Here is a 17,466-nt window from a genome sequence, read left to right on the forward strand (position 1 = left end):
CGGTGGTGAAAACAAACACAGCCTTACGTTAAATTTTTATGTTATTATATATGTATGTTATTCGTCCCTTGCTCGGTGGTAACGGAAAACATCGTGAGAATTGCATTTGTCGGGATATAATTTGCCACGAGTGAATCCACCCAACCGCATTGGAACAGTCTGGAAATCCTAGGATAAGGTATCTTAGTATTTTCAGAAATGCCCAAATGTGCCCAAAAATTTGACATTGACTAACTGTTACTGCTATAAAAAAAGTCTGTATTCATTTGATTATTTTTTACAAATCAATGTGGCCGTTTTAATACAGGTAGGTTGGTAGCCCTGGCAGGAAACGAGATACAGTCTATATATTTGCATTCAGCCTGATTTACGTTTTCCAACAGTTCTATCGACACAGATGCGCTGTGCTGTCGCATAAATTCTCTCAGAGTTGTAATAGTTCTCTTATAATCAACGATAAAGAAACTTTTAAATATTTATTTTACGTCATTGCACAAAAAAAATAAATGAGCTTACTGCTTTTGCATTGTCTAACACAGCTACCAACCAGCTTAAAGATATACACAACGGTTTTTATCGATGTTCAAAACTAAATTAAAATAAATAAATAATAATAATATTTAATTATAATACAAGCAACCGTTTATTTAATTGTTTGTTACTCCAAAGATGACACGTTATTAAAGTTTTAAAGCCGACTATTTGACTAAGACATACCCTACCTTAGTTTAGTTTAACATCAAGTGCACTAACAAAACGTTGCAGTGCACGCCCTCGATTTAGTAACAATGTTTTATAAAAAAATAGTGAATAATATTTTGTAATCTGTGCACAATAATCCATAAATGAAGAGATAATAATAAAAAATAACAGGAATTTGGATATCAAAATCGTAGTTCCTATAGTAATTTGTCTAAATTTTTTTTGTTGATTTTAAAACGCTATTCACTGTTCAATCTGTTTCTACTTTGACTCTCGTTTTGATTTACTTTATGTTTATATATTATTATTGAAATATATTATTTTAAAGGCTTCCGAAAAAGTTGGAAGCGACCTTCGTTTTCCTTTATAGCTGAGTTATGTCTTATTTTGTTAAACTCCTTCCTTCTTATGTTCCTTGTGTCAACACTCAATAATAAAATATATGTACTACAATTATTGTTGTTTGACTGTAGAATATCTTAAAAATGGTAAAAAGTAGGTACGTATCCAGGCGGGCTTGCAGAAGACCTTTCATTTCAAGTACAAAAAAAATTACAAACTTATGCTTTGAATTGAAGATTAACAAAGAAACTCCTTGAATTAAAGTTAAAATGATTTTATAATTCAAACTACACCGATCCTTTGTGTCTGCCACATAGTATTCACTTTACCGAAATAATCTGATCTTTGTTGGTACAACAAAAAGCCATTACAATTATTATTAATTGCAGATTTCTAAGCCGTAATAAAGTTGTAATTACATTTTATGATATCATTTCTTTTATTATATTATATTTGTAATGTTTTAAGAATTATAGCGAAGGTTGTTATTTTTTCAGCCTAAAGACGGCACATTGTTTTGTAAATATGCATACGTTGCCAATTTATTTCAAATATCGTTAATATTGTTTAAAAATTATATCAACACACGGGCACAATTTATACGACATTGTCACGTAAACGGAGAGATGAAAAATATTTACTTAGATACAAAAGACCGACTGAAGTATTAACTCTTACTAGATAATATAAGACGGACGGGAAGTATAATTTTTATGGGATAGAAATAATGTTAAAAAAATTAAATAGGTAAGCTTACAAGTTACTTTATTTATGAGGAGACAGATAAAAATATTTTTTAAGCGCTATGGGCGTAAAATTCGAATAAGGTTAGAAAGTTTCTGTATATGTAACATTCAAAGTGCAAAAAGGTTTCACTACAACCACGACAGAGTTGAACCTATTTGTTTCTTTTTTGTAATCGACAGGAAAATGAAATTAAACAAAAGTTTATATAACCTCATAATTGTCTTTTATATTTAATATTTTACAATGAGCTTAAACTAAGACATTTGTAATGATAAAACATTAATTTCTATGAACACTTAAACCTTGCTACCACAAATATACATTTTTTTTTACAATACAATACATACTTGCACAAAGGAAAACAAACTTTTTTGAATGGGATCTCATTAAACACTACATTTATTTACATTGAAACTTATTCTAAAATTAAATCTGATTGAAAATTTAATGTTTTTCATTAAGTTCAGATAAAACAGAATGTATTTAAAAATATTGCACTAATTACATAATAATTATGATACTTTGGTTTCTTACTTATATTTTTTACACTGGGCTTAGTTTTGACGTAACTATTAATTATCTATGGTATTATGTCAAATTATACCGCGCTTCTAACCTTACAGATTAAAAATAAAATTATTTGTACACAATGGAATGAATTAAAATTTACAAATTGTCTTTTATAAATAGTTTAAAATATATTTTACAGTTTAATAATAAACTCGCAAAATAATATTTGTAGGCTTACTTAATAGCATCTGTTATTATATCGTTAATAATAAAATATAATAGCTAATCTTTATAGGTTATATGTACGAAATACTACTTTTATTATTCTATGTTTAATAAATTAACTATTTTTTTTAAAAACATATTTACATATACACAATAGTATAAACTCAAGTGACATTAATTTGATCTGTAGACGCGTTTCGTTCTTGCAAATGAAATTTAAAAAATATATATCAAGTTTTTTTTTAACTGAGCATGATGTTAAGGTACTTTGTCATTGGAATATATATCTCTACAAATACGAATGGGTCCTCTTTTTGTTAAAGGTCTAGATTTAAAAAAAAATCATTTATGTATTAGTTAAGGAAAATTATACAAAGTTGTTTAACTTTGCTGTTTTTAAAACATATTTTTTAAATTGTAATAAATGTTAAGAATTAAAGAACGTTATACCTTAATAAATATTAAAAAGAAAATAGAAATTGAGCATTCAAACATGTTGAGCGTAAAAGTGAAATTAACTTCGTAATTTCTGTTTGTGAGTTTTTTATAGCTTTCCTAATTTATTTTGTATATTTTAATCAATTCTTAAAAAATAATTTTAGCTTATATAAAACCTTATTTGTCGACATTAATATTAAAGTTCTGGTATGATGGCCGGAGGTTTGATTCAGTATTAACCGGGGATGGAGGAGTTGGGGGAATATAGGGATATCTTGGGTAAGGTGGGTACGGGTAGGGGTACCCTGACGGTAACAGCTGTGGGTTGTGGAAGGGTGGGAGGAGTGCCGGGGACGGATAACCATAGGGTAATCCCACCGATGATGCAGCAGCTTGGAGTATAGATGCTGCGAATGCTGGGTCGCTGTAAACAGCAGCGTAAGGCCACGCTACTGCTATACGCTGCCTCTTGTCTTTCATCCTACGGTTTTGGAACCATACCTGTTGACAAAAGAAAATAATTGTTAAAATTTAAACAATAATAATATATTCCTTTATTTACAAAAGACGAGTAATTTTAATAAATTGTATCACGTATGTAATAAATAAATGGTACAGACATTGATACCTACTTAAAAAGTCTTGATGGATAGTTTTTTTAAGTACTTTGAGAATTCGATAATTTTCTATATAAAGTACATAAAATAAACATAATTATGTTTATTGCTATTATAATGAAATATATTTAATTCATATATTTTTTAATTAAGGAAAATAAAGACATACTTAGTTAAAACTAAAACTTGATTACAAAAACAAAAACGAGTATAACACGACGCTATAAAGAACCTAATAAAACTTGAATCTGGCTGTATCAATAAATACCTAATGCGTTATCACTCGGTTTAATTTTCCGATCATTCTTACATTTACAACGGTTTAATTCACACTATATCGCTAATGACTTGTATATAATATATTATAGTAATATTCTATTTAAAAAAAACAGGCCCCAGTAGAATTACATATGCGAAAATTTGTTAAATTATACTAAAATAATAAATAATTTAAATTAGATTTATAAAGAACAATTTTACACTTTTTGCCGGTAGTACATTTTTGAGATTCAAGATTATACATTGTATTAAGATTTCAATGTTGCTTATAAGAATAAAACCTTTTTTCCATGATTTAATTAATCTATTTTAATACAAGAAAGATTAATATTTTCTTTAATACTTTGTCTACTAAATGAAAGAACGTCATAGAATATTATTTAATATTAAACATAACTCATTATTACACGGAAAATAACACTTAACAATAAACGTCATACTAAATAAGAAGTAGATGGGTTTACGTATACATTTAACATAATAAATATATCCACTTATAGCCGTTTATTTGAATGGTAAAAGACTTATTTTCACTTCTGCATGTGCTTTAAATAAAACAAACATTCACTGAACATTAATATTAAAAGCCATCTTGAAATCATTAAAACTGTTATGGTCGCTCAGACAACAAAGTGTGCAAACAAAAACCCTTGGAAACCTTTAAAACGCCTTTTGTGTGTATGCAAAGAATGACGTGTTAATTGGCGGGTATTTTGCGAAGGATAGGATGCAAAATGGCGGATTTTCAGTTGCATCATAGACAAGATTATTATCTCTTAAAGATTAAGAAATACGGCAAATGTACTCTTACATCCAACTTATAATCATTATATTAATTAATATTTGTTTATTAAATTAATTCATATATAGATAATTATTTTTTTCAACACATTCCATTGAAACAAATGTTATAATATACAAACTTTCTGAGCCTTTTATATCGCCATAAAACTTCATCACAATAAACAAACACACGAAAAATCCATCTTTATAACGCATCAAATGGTAGCCGCGGCTTAATTTAATAGTTTTTAATTGGTATAATCTCCCCATAAAACAGCTGCCCGACCATAGACAACCGATGAACTTTTCATGGAGCTATTTAATGGACTAACAATACGAATTGCGCGATAATGAGCCAGAAAATCGTATTTAAGAAAAAGAAAATGTAAATTATGTATATTTACGTTACAAATAATATGTGAAAATTATTTACTGCAAATGAAATAAATACTATGTTTGTGACTTTAATAAGATTATTAATAAAAAATATTTAAATATTCTTTTTGTTATTTTTAAAATACAGATAAAACAATAAAAATAATATAGTTTGTTTTTTTCAAAAAATATAATGTAACACAATCTCCAACTCTTTTCAAGCGTGGAGTCTATTTGTCTGTGGTTATAATGATAACCTTTTTTTTTAATCTTGAACGTTCTTTTCGGCATTAATGTTCATTAGCGTCGTACAGCTACTGAATAATTCGGTCGGTTTCTTTTATTAATGCACATCAACAAATTAGCGTGAATGTAAAATTCGAATGAGCCATAAACACGTTTTTTTTTACCGCCGGTTTTCTTTTTTTTACTGGAAGTGATAATTGACATTATGACTGGACAGGCTATGTATACGGTGAATTTGAATTTAAATTGGCGTACAGTATTTGAATGTAGAATTAATTATGTTTATTGGTTAGATAAAAGTTACAGTTTTTTTAAATCATGAATAAATATTACTCATTTACAGAGAAGTGAGTGGATAAATTAAAAAACTAATAATACGTTTCATATAACACTTCTTGAAACGTCAAAATACGATCCGTCTTTATAACAACACCAAAAATAAATGGCGATTCATTTAAAAATCGAATACATTCTTATTTATGTGGCCAAATTCAAATTGATCAGTTGTTTCACACGTTTGTATCGTGTTTCTGCGAATTAGCGGACCGCCATAAATTGTTCGTGATGGAAATTATTGGGGATCTAATTGAAGCATCATACTGTACTCGTAAAACACTAAATGCGCCTTCATCTTAGACAAATAGTAGCATTGGCTGTAGGTACATTTATACAAGCTAAGTAAAGTTGATCGTGCATTAAAAAAGTACCTTATATCAATTTAAAATGATCAGCCTTCTTACATATATATTTATTAAGCATGTAAATATATAATTATATTATTGGTCTGTATACATAAAACTATAGAGAGCGATGATTTTTTTTTAAAGGAATAATAGCATGTAGTTCTTGAAATATAAAGTGTCAATTTGGCAATGAAAATACTTTATCATACGAACTAACAAATGAGGTTATAAAATAGAGGTTATATATATTTTTTTTTAAACCAATACAGATAATTAATATTTCTTTAAGCAATTGGTTTTAATATTCTTTATAATGCGTATCACTAAGTATTTAAGTAGTTTCAATAGGAAGTCTTTGATCATGTGTCACTTCCTTAGCTACTCCACAAAGTATGATATCAACTTGTCGTAGAGCTGTCATGTTACGAAAACGTCTGTCCGTTGTGATGTTATGAACAGAGCCTGTTTATTCGGGTCACGACGTGGGCGGGTGAAACTTCAGTTTCAAAACAACTTCATGAAAATGAACGTAGGAGCGGAGGTTGAATCTATTAGAATCAGGTGAGACACAGTATTCGTGGAAAATCTTACGTAAAAAAAAAACAGTGTATTTTCGAATAACAATATTTTAAAATCATTCATAACAGCAGTTACTCGGTAAGAACTCACTTCGTGTCTATTGCGAAATGTCGAATGCCGATGTACGATGATAAGCTGTTTTGAGGCGTATACTGTTTAAATGCTATAATTATAATAAACAATATCGCATGTTCCGAGAAGTTTCGAGTTTGTAAGATTTTAAAAATAGAATTCTAATCGAAACGTCATTTCGATTGTGTGATTGTTAAGACATAGACAAATTACCTTAATGGTGGACTCGGGTAACTGCAACTGCGCGGCCAATTCACATCGCCTCGGTCTGGAGACGTAGTTCTCCTTCATGAATTCCTTTTCGAGTCGCGCTAGCTGTTCCCTCGTGAATGCTGTGCGATATCTCCTAAACAAAAAACATAACAATGCGTTAAATAAACGTATAAAAATTAATTATATGATACTTAAATAGAGTTCCAATGAAAGAACTCAGTGTTACAACATTTAAAATTGAAACGATAAATAAAAAAAAGGAAAAGATTAATCGTATATTTAATTTAATAATAAATATTAAGGAATATATCCTTTATTTATATGACATCTATTTATATCAGTCTGGTTGATGACAGTGATATTAATAAAATCATCTTACCTAATATTTGGATCTGGGGCTGAATTGCTTGTGTTCATCGGTTCCGATTGCGGGCTCAAAGATTCTGTAGAAAAAATATAAGGATTAGATATTGTTATTGTTACAATTAAAAAAGAGACACAGATAATAAATATATTTATTATTATATTACACATACGCAAAGGTATGTAACTTGCTAATCCTAGTGGTTATGGTTTCTTAAGTAAGCTTACAGCAAAATTCAATTTTATTTATTAAATTATATATTTCAAATGTTTCAATTACTAAACGGAGTACTGAGATAGTTGCTAATTCTACTCTCATTCACATACTTTCCGAACGACATACTCTACTTGAACCAATTTGAATTACAAATACTTATATATATATTTTTAATTGAAGTAAAAAAAAAATAGATTTAAATATAAGTAATAAAAATGAACATTATTTATAATTAACAACAATTCAAGTATTGTACCGCTTAGTAAAACAGAATTAAACTTATCTCTTCAAAGTAGCACTAAAGGGTTATAAGTACTACTCGAAGCGGCAACTTTCAATGGATTTATCTTAATTACTGTTTTGTCTAGACATCAGCTACTTGTACTAATACTTAATCCCCACCCTAAGTTAATGGTTTAAGAATTTATCTCTTTAAACGAACTATTTTTTTTTTTTTTTACGAAGACAAATTTAATTAACATCGCTTTGCATTTTAATTAAAGTCATATTACAATATTATAAAAGTTGAATAAAATCGTCCTTTGTCAGGTTAAATTAAAAAGTAATAAAACAAAGCTGTTCGTTATTTGTATAAATATTTTCATTAAATCGTTGACGAGATTAGTATAAATAATTGTTAATAAATTATAATGCCTTAATTTAAAGTTTTATTTTCATTTAAAACTTATTTTTTATATAGCAATTTAAAGTATTATCGTCAATAAGGAAGGTCTTCATATAACGTAATAAATAAAATCACACCAACTTTTAATTTTGATACAGAGATGTTTAAAACTAATTACCCCGAAGATTGACTTATCATAAAATCGCTTCGGAGGAACCAGTAGCCAGAGGTGTTAATTGTACACCCAGAGTTTCAAAAGGAGTACATTAACACAAAACAAACACAAATAAGCTATTGTATAATTAAATATTTTCCCATGCTTTCTGTTATAAGTATTTTACAAAGGTACCGAAGACGGGCGATCGTCGGCTTAATTTAGAAAAAAAAAAAACTACCAAAAACCGCCGACTTTACCGATCTGATTAGTCGTTGAAGTGGTTCTAAATTTAAAAAGGGCGCGCCGTTATTGACACTGGCCGTTGAATGCTTTCAAGTCACGTTTATTGTCTATGGACGTAATGGCGGCGTGATTAAGACGTTCGATTGTCATTTCCGGCGCTTCATGTAAGTACCTAGAGCTATTTAAATTCCACTATTTAAATTGCCAATTATAACTACATTATCTGTACAATTCTTATTGGTGTTCTACAAACACTATTATTATAATATTTAGGAGAAATCATTGAAGAATATATTCAGCTGAATTTATTTACATATGTTTGTTACAAATATGAATATTGAAATTGAATGTTACAAATGTATAACTTTTTAAATACATCCAGTAGAAAAACTTGTAAAATATATTTAATATATTTGAGTAATATTCTTTACCGCAACTATCGTCATTTATATTGACTTCTCAGCGACACGTTACCTACTTATAATAATCTATTTAAAACGATCTGTCAGCTCTTCCATGTTTAAATGTTACAATATAAAGACGATTTCTTGTAAAATACTACAGACTATAGAAAAAACATCAGTAGCGATGTAGTTATATGAACGAACATGATTATAGAATATTTATTGCGTGTAGTGCTCTTTTTAAACGTCTCAACCACTTGAAATATTCCCATGCTGGGTGGCGACAGATCACTTAAACAATTCGCATAGTCTAGCCTAACTTCCTTTTTGTTAGAAACAGCATGGGACCTCTTTAGTCGGACCTCTTTGAACCAGCTGTATTGGCGTGTGTCTTTAATAAAAAAAAACATAGACAACTTCGAACGCTTCCTGAATTAGCTTCCGTTCCATTTTAAATGGATATTTTTATAACTGGCGACATGAGATGTGTTTTATTATTGGATTTTAAGTGAGCAATAAGTATCAAGCGAAGTGCATGACATTTTAATTGCTTAAAAAAAACTAAGTGGGCCGTCATATATTTTATCCTTAAATGTGACATTACAAACTATTCTTCGTTAAAAAGAGGTTCCATTGAAAACTTAAAACTTTTTTTTTTAAATAACGATTTTAGACTTCGATCCAACTTGATAATGCCATATAAACACTAGTTGTCTTTCTGTAAATCATTTCGTAACCGGGCCGTAGTCATTGTTTCAACATACGCTAATTGACAGCCAAACATAGGATCGTAAACTTAAAACATAAGGGTGATGACATACAAGAGTTTTTTTAAACGTCTCATTTAATAATATAAACATATTATTGCAATATCGACTAAATATGTTAAGGATAACTGTTTATTTTAACATGATTGCAGTATAGTGGTACAGTAAATGGTCATTACTTAGAAAGGTGAGATGGTAGCTAAACAGTTACGTACTTGGCCTTATGAATATATTGAATATTTAATATTATATAGTTTATTTAACAATCAAGAACAATTTTAAATCGTCATTTTTTAATTTAAAAAAAAACCGGTTATAACCGGTTTGAAACGTCTACATTAAAGTGCTAATTTTTTTTTTTTAAACCAATTAAAGTTAATCAATAATCAATTGTTGATCACAATCGAAAACAATATATTATATTTATACTGTGTTATTTTATTAATACTATACGTACACCCTGACCCACTTAATCTCAAACGAAATTAGCACGAAATTACACTTATATCGAGTACCATAAAGGTAATTTTCGCATGACGGCCTTCAATATGAATCTAATAAGCACAATATCAAGATGTTACGAAATAATGTTTTTGTTTCATTATCGCTTTTCAATGAAGCTAATCATAACTGTTATATTGGAGATATTTACGATATTGAGGAATTTGGGAGTTTATAGACTACAATTTTTCAAATGGGGGGGGTTTCGTAGGTAAAAGTAGATCTATCTATTAGTTTCGTTAAATACCATTGTTTTAATAAAATAAATAACCGGCCTATTACAATCCGACGTATGAAAACGATGATGCTCACACATTCGAATCGATTAATCGACTAAACCGATTACCTTTATGCTAAATGTCTAATTAATAGTGGCACCGGTCAATTTGGATACCAAATAGCCCTTGTAATGGCCGTAAAGCGATTGCCATCCATTAACAATTGGAATTATCGAGAATAGCCATCGGCACCCTCCGCACACGCACGCCACGCGTCATATATTTTTCTGTAATTGTAGCCATGTTTATTGTCTATGACACGGTGTAACCGTTACGGTTCATTTGAAATTAGAACGTTTATTTCTTTTTGATGTTAGTTAAGATAAAGTTTTGTCAATAAATAATAATTTTTCGATGCGTATTCTGTACTTTATGTATGAGAGGAAATATATTATTGCACTTAATAATTTTAAATACAGACTCATAATTAATTTTTTTTTTGCTTTTAACTACACGAAAATAAACGATGTCTTTTTAGTAATATCAGTTGTAGTATAATAATATTCGTTTATAAGAAATATAATTAAATTACAAAAACGGATAATTCACCCCAAGTATTAAAACAATTTAGTGAGAATGAAAGCAAAACATTTGCCGAACAATTATCCAATGTAGAACCAATTATACGGTGTCATCCCTCGGCACGCTCCCCTAAACCAATTTTCATAATAAAATCCGTATCCACTAGTCAGCAACAATGTAATGAAGATAAATATCTCCATAGGGAGCCGAGTAAGATAAAAACGAAATCAGTTTAAGCCCTATTGACAAGACATACTGCCTTGACATTCTGACGTATAATTAAAAATCGAGTTCTGTCAAATAGTGGCGGGAAATCCACCCGCGCGTTGACATTTTACTTTTTCTATAGGTCATAGAAGATTCATGGACAATTGACTTTTGTTGAGGACAGCTGTGGTCATTTCGTGGTCAGTTTTATTGTCCCTAATTGGTTTAAATGTATTTATAAATTAATTTTGCAACACGTCAATTGGAATGATTTGAAGGTTTTCGGTCATAGCATTGAAATAAATTAAAAAAAAAAAACTTCGGATTTTAACTTGCCAGAAGTGACTTTTCTTTAATTGTTTTATTGCAATCGTTCTAAAATTGTTTGAAAGTGCAATTTAAGTATTTAGAATAATCCAAAGGATGCGACAGATCTTAAGGGCACCTAACGGTAAAAATATTGACCAATAATAAATACATCAAATAAAAATATAACAAAAGATAAAGCGGTTTCAGATACATCGTCGGTATCTCACAAAGTCGTGTAAAAATCTCATAATTGCTTTACAACACAAACATAAAAAAAACATAGCACATATTGCGAACGTCTTTATCGTAATGACGTTAAGGTCGAAATTCGTTTGAAAAGATTGTGCTTTCAAATTACCTGCCGAAATTTTGTTTACAAAACAGTTTATGGTATAGTCTTGTGCGGGTTTTTGGTTATTTCTAAGGTAGTGTTGTAATTAGAGATAACTGTTCTATGTTAATGGGATTTAGACTAACAATAGTAATTGAGAAAAATCTATAACTTTATTGCTATGCCGACGTATGGGAATAAATTTAAAACAAACAGCCGCCTGAAGTTAGCTAGAATATCAGTCATTATTATTATACAGAATACTTATTCACTTATTTATATATAGAATTAAAGGTTCAATATATTTGATATGTAATAATAGTATGGTTAAAATCCAAACAATTAAAATATCCTCCTGTTTAAATTCAATTGTATCTCCGAAACTGACTTTAGAATATAGCGTTGTTCTTCCTTGATCAGCACGAACAGTTCATTTAGTTTAAAATATATGTCTGTGTATTTAACATAAGACATGCTTAAAAACTTTTTTGTAAATGAAACAAAGATGTTTGTACCTTTAGTCTTGGGCGAAGAAGGCGGCGTATTTTGTATAATATCACTGTACACATGTCTCTTTGACATCATATCTGATGACAGATCTTTTAAATTGCGTTCGATTGAAAAAATCCTGAACGAAGCCATTATAAAAAAGAAAAAAAACAAGGATTTAAAACACTGGCAGCTTATCGTCGCGCGCTGAAAAAGTAAACTGTCACCGTCAATGTGTGCGTAGAACGCCTTAAGCTCTACCCACACATTCAGCTTCAGTAAACCGTTCTCTATTCTCAAAGTGATAAGGACTTAAGTTGCTTACGTCAGAGCGTGGTTAACTCTACTAAAAATCCATAATTCGCTATCCAATAACGCAGCTCGTTTCTCTCCCCACCAATGGGGCGGGACCGATATAATATATCTGTCCCTTTCACTCACGAGCTTTCACATTATAAGCTTATTGCGCGTAAATACTTTAAGCTCGCTACATACTGGTGTTTTAGAATTTGATTGAGGTCTTGGTCACATCTGATGCTTTCTTTGTAACTAAAAAGAGAGTGTTCTTTATCTTTAATGTGTTTTGGAATAATTTATCGATATTTTTATAAATGTTTTTAAAAAAAAAAAATGTTCGGATACAATTACCATTTTACAATTAATTTACTTTTTGTAATGCCTCTCTAATGTCTGCTATAGTTTGTGCTCGAATAAACTATTTATAAATTTATTTCAAAATCAACTAAAACGTTGCGAGTATTATTATCGAGTGTGAACCAACCTTTACAATTTAATTCCGTTCATCTCATTTTAATCTCACAGCATCATCGGGCGTTATTACTCGACCGGAGTTATTAATACGTTACAACACCTCAGATAATTTGTTTTATTAAGTGTTCTGCTTTGAGATAAAATCTATAATTCCAGATAACTTTAGTATTTACTTAACGCGTTTGCTTTTAGTATCGACTATATAGATATAGACTGGCAAATATTACTGTAGGTAAAATTACGAAACTCTATAGTTTAACATAATGTCAGATTGTAGAATAGATTCGCCCGTGGACATTGACGTCGTAAGAAATATTAATCATTCCTTACATCGCCAATGCGCCACCAAACTTTGGAAACTAAGATGTGTGTGTGTGATATGTACCTAGTGCCTGTGGTTACACTGGCTCACTAAACCTTCACACTGGTACCTAGCAATACTGAGTATTGTTTTTTGGTGGTAGAATATGCTGTAGTCCAATAAAGAGAAACCAATGACTAATTTTCCTTAAATTTTGTAATTTGAAATGGTTTTTAAATTGCCTATTTGACTTTCGTTAAATGTGAGCAAATTATTTAAATACTTAATAAATTAAAAAAATAATTAAGTAATTTGGTGAATAAAATAGTTTTGAAGTAAATAAATTTGATTATACGATTCGTTTCCAATATTCAAAACAGTATTTCCAAGTAACATTACTTGGAACTGCGAACTTGGAAGCAATAAAATTCGAAAAATTAAAACGAACCAGGAGCCATAAAAGAGAAATTTTTAACCAATGTCTATTGTTAAATTGGCCACAATGCACCACTCCATAATTGAGCAAAGAACTGTGTACCAAACACGAAAAAAAAAGTTATTGTTTATCTGTCCATATTGTCTATGCTGTGCTATTGTTTTGGCGGTAAATCTGACAGATATCATGCAGCGACAAAATGGCGGATACGTATTATCATGAAGCATAGTTATTTAAACAAATTGCTACTGGATGGGACGGTTACTTATTGACAATTAAAGCGTGAACTTGTTTTGTAGTATTTCCGAAAAGTCTTTGCTGTGTAAACATTATAAAAAAAAATGTTGAATATGAAATGACGATCTAAACAAATTGTCCAAACAACAAAATTACGAAATCATTAGATTTTGAAGTATATGACGGAAATTAAATTGTCAATTATAAGAGTTCAAACTATTTTTAGAGTTAAAAAATAATTTAAGTCATTATACGAGTATATTATTTATTGAGACTTATATAAATGTTTTTTTTTTTAAATTATAATTATATTTCTAAAAATTAAGATAATCATAACATATAACGTTGCGTTTCAAATATTCATAAACGTTCGTTTTAGACGTTATAAAAAAAGACTATTGCGGTAAGTACCTACTATGTACCCAGTATAATGTCGCTATTGCAGTAAGAATCGTTTATTTTCCGGACTTTTTGCACGGATTGAACAGCAATCTACTAGAGTAAGATTTATCTACTTGCACGGAAACCTACTAACAAGCATTTTAAATACATTTAAGCTAAATATCAAACAAAAAATCTGATGTCAATGTTTTGAATGCTTAGAAATTAGTAGTTAACGTAATTTTCGTGAATAATTTATAATTGTTATCATAAATATTAGGCAAAATAAAATTAACTCGCCTTCCTTCTAAGGACCGAACGGATGGTAGAATTATGACAATCAATAAGGAAGTGTAATACTTCTATGTTAAATAAAGATTATTGAATTTTGAATCTGAATATTGATCAGCCTCCCCATGTATCATAAACTACTAAGTATGCATTTAACTTAACAACTACTGTTGACACCTTCGTAATATTTCGACCGATTTACGCAAAACCGTATTAAACACCTTTTTCGTGAATTTCTCCGTCCATTCGAGAAAGCCGTATAAAATTCTGTTAGGTAGTTTATTGCGTTCAGACAAAAATTTTTGTTAAGTATCCATAATTTAGTTTTTAATTACTTTATTAAGTTTATATTTTGGTTTATATGAACGACTATAATAATAACCTACACAGGTTTTTTTTATCGAGAAGTCAGGGAAGAAAATATCTTTTCAGTTTATAAATATAATAATTCAACGAGGCTGACAAAAAGATTATAAGGTCCGTTTATATGTGCCGGTAAAATTTTAACTATTTTATTCAAAGTGTTATGTATTTTATAAAGGCACAATAAAATATGATCGTCGACTAAAAGACAAAGATGAAATATATCTAGTGTTATTTTTTTTTATTAACATAATTGCTTAATTATATTTCGAATGATTTACCTAAAGAATAAAACTAAAAATGTTTATGACATAAAATTTTACGTATATAATTCTATAACAGTTAATTTTATTAACGTTACTTAAAAAGAACATCAAAGTTTATGGTCTATGGACCTTTATTTATAAATTCGACGTTAAGCCTATGACCGTCGGCCCTTTGAAGTTACAATACGCCGTCGTTAAGCATTCACCGCTATGTTTTAAAAATGGTAATTTGACAAAAGAAATTCAAAAAGTTTTTACGTGCTATTAAATACATAATGTATTTATGGACGAGTGATTGCTCTTTTGGTATGCAAAATTAACATTTGCCTATATTTAATATATTTCGAAAAGCTTTTTTTCTCTAAACGATGAAAATGATTGTCAATAAATAGTGATTATTGATTTTAAGTACATATATATAATGTACAAATATACATTTGACTATATCTTTATCTCATTTATGCGTATATATTCTTGTAATATTAAAGTTCTTTAAGTCATAATAAAGAACTACTATAATTTAAAATCCTAAAATAAATATAAATAAAATTAATTAATAATTATCTTTTGTTTATAATATTTTCTCCGTAATACTCTGTATAAACACTAAATTACAGTAAAAGTTGTTAATTACCCAAAAATCCCATTCAAATTTTATAAAGAAAATAGGAATCTTACCATGCTGCCGATCATCAGCGCCGTCGCTATCAACTTCGCTCCTCACACTTCCAGGACTCGCCCTCTTCAAGTCCTCACCTCCTTGACCTTCTGGATAACCAGTACCGATAACTCTCTTGTCATACGACATGAAAAACGGGAAATTTGGTACTCGATTTTGTTGGAAATAGTAACCCATTTTCCCCTCCCTCAGTTTTAAATCTTCATCTTCAGAGTGATCGTTATTAAAATCTCCAATCGTATTCTCAATATCGATTTCTGGTGAACGACGGTCGTTGAGTCCGACAATCGATTCGATCGAAAAATTCTTGGGCGGTATCTTAGTCTGCATCTTGTTTATTTCCGATTCCATCACTCGATTTATTGATTATCTCAATCACTACACGCACTGGCCACTAACACAGTTTGTATTTCGAACGTCCGTATCTGACAGATCCCTGATGAGTTTTGTGGAATCTGTAGAGATTGTGAATAACCACGCCTTCTAGTGGGGGAGTTGACTAAAGAAATAACGATACAATTCATTTTGAACCTTATTATTTAATCAATAGAGTACGTTTCTCAGTGATGTCATATTCGTATAGACGTTGAAAAAAAATACTTCAAAACAATTTGAACTTTAAATTAAGAGTCATAAAGTCGTTTTTATTTGTAAATAATAAAGCAATATAATTGCACGTAATCTGTTGCGGTTTCCATTGAAAAAATGAGACCGTTTTTATACTAAGACTTCATTATATTGTATCGTCTTTTTATATACGACAATCCATCGATGACACTTTTTTTATATAATGTTTGTATAATTTGTATTGCCTTTAGAAAAATGTCAAACCAAAATGGTTTTCATGGACAAAAAATACTTTGAGATCTTCACAAAAATATTACTACGAGTATTAAGTAAAAACTTTTTAATTATTATGTAAGTACAAATATTTTATTGGTAGCAACTATTATACATACGAAGCGAAGATAGCAAGCTCTAACTAAGGTTAGAAAGTTTATAATAAATCTTATTAAGGTTTTACTAGTTTAGGTGCAATATACCTACAATTAGTAACTTGCACTTGTAACGTAGGTACCTACCTAATTTTGTTGTAAAATGACATTTAACATACTTTGTTGAGCTGCCATAGAGTAACTTCTTTTTTTTATATGCTTAGATCGTTTATATGGAAAGGACATTGATACAAATGAAAAGTCCAATTTTATTTTAAAAGGTTAAAACATTTGATTTTTTTACTTAGCTTTTTTATATAAATTTAAAACAATTATATTAAATATAGAATAAGTTCAGTTTAAAAATCGTACGTGTCTCGCAATAATCAAATACCCTCTCAATAGATAAAACTAATAAAATCAACATACTTTTTAATTAACGTCAATATGTCACAGATAATACATGGCTGCCCTAATTAACGCGTCGCCGTCGCTATAAACGGGACTTTATTAGACGTTGAAAATGCTGTGTCTTAATTTTCTCCATCTCTATAATTACGCACAACATTTTGTATTTTAATT

The 17,466-nt window shown here is 29.5% G+C and overlaps 1 protein-coding gene and 1 long non-coding RNA gene across 2 annotated transcripts in view; both read right to left on the reverse strand.

Annotated features, from left to right (window-relative positions):
* Positions 1-17,466, reverse strand: part of LOC135194239 (uncharacterized) — a 43,113-nt gene that overhangs the window by 9,908 nt on the left and 15,739 nt on the right. The window lies entirely within an intron of this gene.
* On the reverse strand, positions 3,012-16,371 carry LOC113396745 (segmentation protein even-skipped). The gene is made up of 4 exons (XM_026634799.2): positions 15,949-16,371; positions 7,191-7,254; positions 6,812-6,944; positions 3,012-3,465 (listed from the first exon to the last, which is right to left on the reverse strand). The coding sequence occupies exons 1-4, from the start codon at positions 16,298-16,300 to the stop codon at positions 3,142-3,144; spliced, it is 873 nt and encodes a 290-aa protein (XP_026490584.1). The 5' UTR covers positions 16,301-16,371; the 3' UTR covers positions 3,012-3,141.

The sequence above is a fragment of the Vanessa tameamea genome, chromosome 28 (genome assembly GCF_037043105.1).
Source record: "Vanessa tameamea isolate UH-Manoa-2023 chromosome 28, ilVanTame1 primary haplotype, whole genome shotgun sequence".
Classification (NCBI taxonomy): Eukaryota; Metazoa; Arthropoda; class Insecta; order Lepidoptera; family Nymphalidae; genus Vanessa; species Vanessa tameamea.

Excerpts from the sequence above, each read along its gene's own strand:
- LOC113396745 (XM_026634799.2), bottom strand. The coding sequence starts at position 16,300 with ATGGAATCGGAAATAAACAAGATGCAGACTAAGATACCGCCCAAGAAT. Across the intron at positions 6,945-7,190 it reads GCCCCAGATCCAAATATTAG|GAGATATCGCACAGCATTCA; the intron begins GTAAGATGATTT and ends TTTTTTGTTTAG. Across the intron at positions 3,466-6,811 it reads TACCCGAGTCCACCATTAAG|GTATGGTTCCAAAACCGTAG; the intron begins GTAATTTGTCTA and ends TTTTGTCAACAG.